This window comes from Myotis davidii, unplaced genomic scaffold, assembly GCF_000327345.1.
Source record: "Myotis davidii unplaced genomic scaffold, ASM32734v1 scaffold143, whole genome shotgun sequence".
Classification (NCBI taxonomy): domain Eukaryota; kingdom Metazoa; phylum Chordata; class Mammalia; order Chiroptera; family Vespertilionidae; genus Myotis; species Myotis davidii.
The window spans coordinates 8,821,986-8,831,732 of NW_006294876.1; the positions used below are offsets into that span (position 1 = coordinate 8,821,986).

The 9,747-nt window shown below is 49.3% G+C and overlaps 1 protein-coding gene across 1 annotated transcript in view; it reads right to left on the reverse strand.

The window, feature by feature from the left end:
• Window positions 1-1,168: 1,168 nt before the first annotated feature.
• The window catches only part of NIM1K (NIM1 serine/threonine protein kinase), a gene marked incomplete at its 5' end in the record, with an annotated part of 12,290 nt that continues 3,711 nt past the window's right edge, over window positions 1,169-9,747 (reverse strand). The window contains 2 exons of the mRNA XM_015567639.1: window positions 1,169-2,144; window positions 4,607-4,875. Of these exons, the coding sequence (XP_015423125.1) occupies window positions 1,395-2,144; window positions 4,607-4,875 (1,019 nt within the window). The remainder of the gene's footprint in view (window positions 2,145-4,606; window positions 4,876-9,747) is intronic.

Here is a 9,747-nt window from a genome sequence, read left to right on the forward strand (position 1 = left end):
TGCTGTGTCAATAGAGTCTGAAAGGACCTTGACATTCTGCAGAACATCATGCCTGCCCTGTATCAAGGTGGATCTAGCATCTGAAAGTGGCAGGTAGAGAACCAAGATGGTGGCGTAGGCAAACACCTGTGCTCGCTGCCTCCCACAACCACATCAGAATTACTACTGAAATACAGAACCACCATCATTCAGAACCGCCTGAAAGGTGGCTGAATGGAAGTCCTACAACTAGAGAAGTGAAGAAGAAAGCACAGGAGGGGAGGAGGCATGGAACAGGCTGGTCCAACACCCACGTTTGCCATTATTTTAATCGGGAGGGAGATCTTCCCTGTCCCTGTGGAGGCCGCCCGTGAGGATCAAGGGGTCCCAGCCCCACACCAGCCCCCCGGCCCAGGATTCCAGAGTTGGGAAGAGAAGGCCCAAAACTACGGGCTGTAAAAACCAGGAGGGCTGTGGCTGAAAGAGAGGGAGACTGCTGAAGACCCACTTAAAGGGCCAGTCCACAAACTTACTCAGACTCCCAGCACCAGGGAAGCTTTGGGGGACCCAGACACATATGAGGAGGAACTGGATTGTCTGGCATTGGGGCAGCTTTCTCCCAGATGGGTGTTTGCAGGGGTCATTGTTCTCCCATTGCTGGGACCTCCCCTGTCACAGGACTGACTAGCAGGCACCATGTCTGAGTCTCCATCAGCCTGAAGCACACTGCTTGGCCCTGAGGATTCCGAGACCCCACCCCATCCAATTTGCAGTCTCACCCAAGCTGTTTGCGAGGCTTTTCCTGGCTCAGGCTTCAGACTTTGCTAAAATCTCTTAAACAAGCTGCAGCTGGAACAGCGTGCCCCACACCTATCAATAAAAGGCCCAAGTCCCAGCACTAGGCACTAGCACCAGCCTGCCTTGCTTCATAGCTGGGCCTTGCCTGGGCACCTCCAACCCCAATATAAATAGCAAATAGCCATCTGAAGATCCCTCTGTAACTCCTGCTAGGTGGCCCCAGGCAGTGGCTGACTTTGCACTTCCCTGGAGGCCCAAGAACCAGTACACCTGGTGGACAGCTTCAGATCATACCAGATTACAACTCTACACACCCACAAGCAACACACTCACGGGGCAGACTCAGTGAGCTAAGCCCCACTGAAGCAAGTCTTGCTCCATAGGAGTGTCTTCTGCACAGCAGCTCTCCCATTGTAGACACAGCTGGCGTTTCGGAACAAGAGGAGATTGTAAATGAAGCCATAATTTGCGTTAATACACTTCTTTTGGGGGAAAGAATGTATACCTTAAATTTAAATTTATTTAGAAATTATAAAAATGTCCCCACCAAGTTGACCGTGAAAAAGTTTAAAAGCAGCAACAAAGACCTTGGTTAATTACCACCAGTCTGACGCAATTTATAAAATTGAGCACAATTTGGATGTGTGTCTTATGCCTCTGTAGACACGGGGCCCTTTCTTTAGGTCCCGTTCTTTAGGGTCTGGTAGTATCATTACTGGGACACTCTCCAAAGCCTTCTTCCTTTGGACCCGATGCAGAATGATGCGATAGACCCCGGTGATGGCGCTGCGGGCATCTCGCCCTTGGTTGTTCCGAATATGCTCTTCTGTGATACCCAAATGTTCTAAGGTGCTTTTGACCTCATTTTCTTCCTCTTTGAGGGTGCTGGTTTCTGACAAATGTCTGGGGTCAAGCTGGAAAGGTTCCAGAGGGGTGGGGTATGGCACCCCTTGCATCCACTCATGGTTCATGATGGAGTCAATCCCGTACCGCTCAGAGGGTATGGGCTGGAGGACTCCCCGGATGAGGCGGAGGCAGGGCTCCGACATGTGGGGAGGCACGTTGTACGTGCCCTCGAGGATGCTTTTCTTCAGCTTGGCCACGGTCTCTGCCCGAAATGGCATGGTGCCAGTCACCATGAAGTAGAGAAGCACCCCCAAGGCCCAGATGTCCACATACACGCCCACGTAGTGCTCGTCTCGGAAGAGTTCGGGCGCAGCGTAGGGAGGGGACCCACAGAACGTGTTCAGCATCTCCCCTTTTCTACTCACTGTGCTGAACCCGAAATCGCCCACCTTCACGCAGGTGTTGCTGGTGTAGAACACGTTTTCTGCTTTCAGGTCTCTGTGGATAATTTGGTTTTCGTGCTGTGGGAGGAGACAGAGGGGAAAACGGTCATTTCCAGAGTGAAATGCCAGCAGGAAACATGCATCAGCGGCTCTGACACAGTGAGATGGCGTAATACTGGAAATTCAGCGGAGATTAACCACGTCAGCAAACCTGGAGAGCTGCCCTGCCGTGACCTTTAGCCAAACAACACCCACAGGCCCCCCAGGGATGAAAGGCTTCATTTTCCTGTGGGGTGAGGTTGGAGTCTGTCCCCCATGTGTGAACTCGGGAATCAGAGCAGAAATAAGACCCAGGTCCTGCTGAGCTACTATTCCAGAACGTAATGAGACAATAGTCCTTTGTTTTGAGGTCATAGGTGGGTTTTTCTGGCTGAGCAATCTCTTGACTCGGGGCAACCCCAAGGAGGCCTGGAGCCCTCCCAGCTTTCCCACCACACTCCGCTAGGCGGCTCCTCCATCGCACAGAAGTCAGGAGAAGGGAGGAGGTGCCAGCAGCAGGAGCGTGTGGGTTGAGCCCAGGCCCTACCCCCACCCTGGCGTTCTGAATCCGGACAACCTTCACCTGCTCAGTCCCAACGACTCCTGGGATGTGCTTTACTATCGCTCTTGCCGACGGGCCTCCTGGGGTAAGCATCCAGGCTTTGGAGCCTGACAGCTTGGCTGTAGGTTCAACGGTACCAGCTGTCAGTTCGCTACCTTGTAAAATGGGATAGGGATGGGCACCTCATGGGGCGTTGGGAGAACTGTCAATCCACTGCGTCTGTCCCACTCGGCAGGGTGCTGGCGCAGAGTAAATACCCTCCATGGAATTTGGAACCCTGTCTGCGATTCATCCTCAGGAGACCAGGGCGCCGGGAGGAACATCAGGGCTCCGAGCTCCGGAGGACTCAGTCTGCACCCTTTACTCCTGGGTCTTCCGGTCTCTTCTCCACGGAGGACGTGGGAGACTCCTTTCCCAACGGCTCTGTTGTGTGATGTGTCTGGCTTGTTCCTTGGCCCGGGAAGGTGCACCACAGCACAGGCCACTTAATGACGGGCTAAAGCGCCCGCGACCAGGCTCTTCTCCCAGCTCACTCCTTCCTCCCCCGTTCCTCCTGCCTGCTCTCTTGGGTCCCCCAGGTCACTAGTTCCCTGCTGATCATTTGGCCAGGAGGTCACTGACCCCACAACAGCCAGGCAAAGGAGTGACCTAGAAACAGCCTCTCAACTAAGACTCCAGACAAGTGTCTCTTGTCTGCCCACTGGACTGAGACCTGGGTAAAGCGGGCAGCCGAACATCTGCGCTGATATTTATAAAAGTGGTGGTCGGGTCTGCAGTCAGTTCCTCCTGCGCCCAGCAATTCAGCCAGCGCTACAAAGGGCAGCTCTTCAAAGATCTAGGCATAGCTCAGGAGTTGAGTGTTGATCTACTAGTACAGCGGTTCTCAACCTGTGGGTCGCGACCCCTTTGGGGATCGAACGACCCTTTCACAGGGGTCACCTAAGACCATCGGAAAACACATATTGAATATATAATTACTTATTGTTTTTGTGATTAATCACTATGCTTTAATTATGTTCAATTTGTAACAATGAAAATACATCCTGCATATCAGATATTTACATTACAATTCATAACAGTAGCAAAATTACAGTTATGAAGTAGCAATGAAAATAATTTTATGGTTGTGGGTCACCACAACATGAGGAACTGTATTAAAGGGTCGCGGCATTAGGAAGGTTGAGAACCACTGCACTAGTATGAACCAGGGGGCACATCCCCAGGTTTGGGGCCTGATCCCCAGTAGGGGGCGTGCAAGAGGCAGCCAGTCAATGATTCTCTCTCATTGGTGATGTTTTTGTCTCCCTTCCTCTCTGAAATCAATAAAAATATATATTTTTTAAAATAAAAAGATCTAGGGAATGTGCTTTAGGAGTCCAGCTTTAGCTACAAAAAGAATCAGGGACTAAAATAGGACACCAAAGTCTGAGCAGAGAGGCAACAAGAGGTAGAGGAGTTCAGGGAAGTCGAGAAAGATGGGTGGGAGCTGCTGTGAGATTGAAGGGAGTTTCAGAGAGACAGGCTTGAGCTGGGTCGTGAAGGGTGGATGGGAGTTGGAATGTGAGACGTGTTGATAGAGGAGAAGGCATCCTCAGCACAGAGTTAGCAAGGCAAGGCCAAGAAAGAGCGAAGAGCTCTGGCTCGAGGAAGATGGGGTGGAGAGAGAGGTGTGACCAGAGTGGGTGAGTGTCATCGAGCTGCTCAGAGTGGCTCTGGCTAACTTCCAGAAGCCAGGAGGCTGCGCTGTCACTGGAGATGCCTGGTTGATGCTTCAGAGGCGAGGAGAATGAGCACAGCCAGGCTTCTGACCAGCAGAGGAGGTGCTCCTGTCTGCCCTGTGAGACTGACCGCCTCGGGGCTGCTGCATGACGGCAAACGGAAGCCCCACGGAGGCTCCCTCTGTGGGTAGAACGAGAGCAGACTCTCCTCGCCCACTCACCATGTGCTTCACAGCAGACACAATCTGGGAGAAGATGAACTTGCTTTCTGGTTCCGAGAGCTTCCCTTCGGTGCTAATTTTCCCGAAGAGCTCCCCGCCCCCCGCGTACTCCATCACCAAGTGGAGCTTGGACAGGGTCTCCACGACTTCGTAAAGGCGGATGATGTTGGGGTGGTGCAGTTTCTCCATGCTGGAGATTTCACGGGAGAGCAGCCGCTGGGTTTTCTGGTCTAACTTGGTCTTGTCCAGGATTTTAATGGCCACCTTTTCTGGAAAAAAAGAAAAGAATGTGCCAGTGTTCACAGGCTCATAGAAATTTAGAACTGGCTCGGCTGTGGCGGCTCAGTGGTTGAGCGTCAACCTATGAACCAGGAGGTCATGGTTCGGTTCCTGCCTGGAGGCGTTGTGGGCTTGATCCCGGATCGTGCAGGAGGCAGCCAATGAATGGTTATCTCTCGTCATTGATGTTTCTATCTCTCTCTCCCTCTCTCTTCCTCTCTGAAATCAATAAAGATATATTTAAAAAAAAAAATTTAGAACCCAGAGGGACCTAGATCAGCCCCTTTATTTTATGAGACAGAGGTTAAATGGCTGTCCCCAAGCTCACAGAGCTCATCCCTGATCTTCCCTGCACAGGGCCTGATGCCAACTCCTGCCTCCCAAGGAGGTTGTAGTTGATGATCTTTACCCAGTTTTCTGGATGACATTAAAGGTCCTTTGCTTCGTCAAAAAAGCCCCTCTTGATCAGACCCACTCACCTCCTCAACCTCACCATCCATCACCCCTGTCCACCATCCTCACCTCCTTTTCACCATCCTCACCTCCTTTTCACCATCCTCACCTCCTTTTCGCCATCCATCACCCCTGTCCACCATCCTCCCTTCCTGTCCACCATCCTCACCTCCTTTTCGCCATCCATCACCCCTGTCCACCATCCTCACCTCCTATCCATCAGCCTCACCTCCCATCCACAACTTGACTCCAACTGTTACAGAACCTTTTGTTGTTCCTTGAAAAGGGATGAAACTCGTATGCCTGGAAGCTTTCCTCTGCCTGGCTCATTTATCTGGTCCATGACCCCCTTCCTGTCCACGCAGTTTACTCCTGACGGTCTCTCAAGGCCAGCCTGCAAACCACCCTCCACCAGGAGGCCTTCCATGACTCCCATTCTATGAAGATCTCTGTGTCCCAATTCTGTGTTTCTCTGCACTGTAATCTCAGCGCGCTGACCTGTAAATGTTGACTTCTGGTTGGTCTCCTTCTCCTCCTGCCCCGTCTGTGTGTGGGCTGTGTTCTATCTGGCTTTGTCAGTGCCTGGACACACCAGTACTTAGTGTGTGGGGGAGGATTAATTGGTACAATGGTTCTAAACTATTACCCCAATTCATGGTAGTTTGGTATTAATGTATTGAGAGCATGAAAAATGGTTGTACCCTTTGACCCAGCCATTTCACTTCTCACAATTAATCTTAAGGAAATGATCTGACATCCGAACAAGGGTGCATGTGTGCCTAAGAAGACTTCTTTGATATTGGGAACAGCTTAAGTGTCCAGCAAGAGATGGTTAAACTAGAGTGTGGTTCAGTTGCCTATATCATGGTATACTGTGCAGCTGTCAACATAATGACATGAAAAGATGTGTAATAAGCATGTCTAACGTAACATAGTCAATACTATGAGCAGTGATCTCCTCAACTCCAAACCTGCTCCTCCTACAGCCTTCTCAATTTCAGTATATGGAAATGCTTTTTTTGCCATTGTGCAGACAAGAGCCTTGAGCATTTGACTCTTCTTGTCATGCCATTTTCAGTCTGTCAGCAAATCCTATTATGTCTACCTTCTAAATGGCCCTAACAGGTTTGGCTCAGTGGATAGAGCGCCGGCCTGCGGACTGAAGGGTCCCAGGTTCAATTCTGGTCAAGGGCATGTACCTTGGTTTCGGGCACATCCCCAGTAGGGGGTGTGCAGGAGGCATCTGATCGATGTTTCTCTCTCATCGATATTCCTGGCTCTCTATCCCTCTCCCTTCCTCTCTGTAAAAAAATCAATAAAATATATTTTAAAAAAAAATAAAATAAATAGAGCCAGCACCCAGCCACTCCTCGGCATCGCAGGGTACCGTCCTGGTCCAAGGCACCATTCTCTCTTGCCTGGATTATTGCAGTAGGCTCCTAACTGATCTCTCCTTTTCTGCCTTTGACCCCTTGCAATCTATTTTCAACAGAGAGCCAGGGTGATCCTCTTAAAGCAGAGGTTCTCAACCTGTGGGTCGCGACCCCTTTGGCGGTCGAACGACCCTTTCACAGGAGTCACCTAAGACCATCCTGCATATCAGATATTTACGTTGCGATTAATAACAGTAGCAACATTACAGTTATGAAGTAGCAACAAAAATAATTTTATGGTTGGGTCACAACATGAGGAACTGTATTTAAAGGGCCAGAAGGTTGAGAACCACTGTTTTAAAGCAAAAGGCAGATCATCTCTTGTCTCTGCTCCTGCCAAGGCTCTGGTTGCACTCATAGGAAAAGCCAAAGTCCTTACGAGGACATATTGGCCCCACACGATCTGGTCCCTGCCATTCTCTATTCTCATCCCCCTTGGCTGTTTCTAGAGTACAACAGTCACACTCCTGCCCTGGCGCTTTGATACTTGCTATTCTCTCTGCCTGACCACTTTCCCTCATAAGCATCCATGACCAGATCCCTTATTTTTTCTTTCCATTCAATGATCACCTCCCTCAGTAAGGCTGTCCCTAGCCAACTTACCTCTAAAGCTGCAGCCCTCGGTGCTCCTTCTTATCACTACATAACACAATGATATTTGACTGACTGGCTTCTGTCTGTCTCTCCCCACTAGACCATAAGCTCCATACATCAGAGATTATTGTCTATTTTATCCATTTTGGTATCCCCAGTCCCTAGAAGAGGGCCTGTTACCCAATAGATGCTCCACATATATTTGTTGAATGAATGATCTCATGCAGTCCTCACACGAACACAGGGAAAGTATTAGCCTAACAGTATACACACAATTTTGGGTCTTGCTTTTTCATTTATTGTTGGTCCAATGCATCTTCCGCGTTGCCACTCACTTTTTTTTTTGCCACTCACTCTTCATTGTCATGATTGTTAATGGCTCCGTAACTTCACATCCAATGTGTATGTTTTAGTTTACTTGACTATTCCTAATGTTCTTGGATTATATAAATGATTCCCAGTCCTTTGCACTATAAATAACGCCACAATGAACATTTTTTTGGGTTATTGTATTTCAAATGTTGGGCTTATTTTTAGGATGGATTCACAAGTCACTTACTATTTTTAAAATAAGAACACATGATTTTTAATTGCTGGGTTTTTTCTTAATGTTTTCAAGAGGAGGGATCACTTTTTAAAAAATCAGTGGGTCTTCTGTATTAAGGTTTAGTAGAGACTGAGTTAGTTCCCTGTTGGGTCCTCCTAGGAGATTACAGTGTAGAGAACCTCCCAGAGAGTACTGTCCTGCATTGCTCCCTCTAATATCTCTTCCCCACCAATACTACATTTTCATGAGAAGTTAGTATGCCAACAATTCAGCAAACATTTGTTGAATGCTTATCCTATATAATAAAAGGCTAATATGCAAATAGACTGAATGGTGGAATGACCAGTTGCTATGATGTGCACTGACTACCAAGGGGCAGATGCTCAATGCAGGAGCTGCCGCCTGGTGGTCAGTGCACTCCCACAGGGGGAGTGCCATTCAGCCAGGAGCAGGGCTCATGGCTAGCGAGCGCAGCAGTGGTAGAGGGAGCCTCTCATGCCTCCATGGCAGTGCTTAGGCCTGTGGGGAGCAGGCCTAAGCCATCAGTTGGACATCCCTTGAGGGCTCCCAGACTGCAAGAGGGTGCAGGCAGGGCTGAGAGACACTCCCCACACACACATACTGAGTGCACGAATTTCATGCACTGGGCCTCTAGTTATTTATAATGCATGTGGGGGAACTCCAAGGATCAATATGATACAAGATCTGGCACCAAGGAGCTTGTGACTAGGACACCCAAGACTTTTAGCATACCATGGATTTGTTAAGCTCCAAATCTTGATTTTTCATCCGGACGTTCCCTTGCACTCCAAGATGGCTCCTGGACTGTTTACTTCATGAATTCCACATGCCTCCAAATCTTTACTGTCAAACCCATTTGTTCTCCTGTGTTCGCTATTGACTGCTAACTATCAAAGCCAGGGACCTGGGAGTCCTCCCCAATTCTCCTGCCCCTTGTCTCCCCCATCCTCCCCCCTCCAGTCAACAACAAGGTTCTCCAATATTCTAAAACTTTTCTCAAATGCATCCCCTTTGCTCCGACCTCATTGCCACTTCCTGAGTTGGGATGGACATCATCATTCATCTGGATCATTGGAGTAATATTTTATTCTGACTTCCCCGAGTCTTGTCACACCCCAACTTCAAGTTCACCTTCCTCACTGAAATCAAATTATATTCATCCCTTGTATCAACTGCTTGCTTTAAGCTCTTCAATGGCTCCCCGATACCAAAATGGCAAAATCCAGATACGCACGAAGGCTCTCCATGATCTAGCCCGGCCTGCATCGTCCACCGCATCGCCCACACTGTTCGTGCATCGCAGGCTCCAGCCTCACCGAGCTGCTTTCAAACCTACAAATACTCGCCAGGCCGGCTCACACCTCCATGAGCTTGTCATCCTCTCTCTGCCTGGAATCCCCCTATCCCTGTGACTTGGATAATTTCTCCTCAAACCTCAAGACCCAATCCCAGTCTTTCCTGGTCAACTGACCCTTTCCTGACACCCTCGGAGACAGCTGAGCACACCCTTTGTACCTTACCGGGTGACATCACTTACTGATTGTTTCCTGTCTGTCTCCATTACATAGTGTGGGTCTCTCTCAGGCTAGAATGTGCCTCATTCATCTCTGTTAAAGGCCCAGAGCGAAGTGTGGTTACGGGAGAGTTTATTATATTTTTGAAAAGAGGAATAAGTGAACTGATAAATAAATAAATTGAGAGAGGAGAAGAAAGCGTTCAGGAAACTTGAGACTAGAGAAGCGAGAGGAAGACCAGGGGAGAAGAGGTCAGGAAGGGCACACAGAGAAAGGGACAGACACCACTGCCTCTTTCCC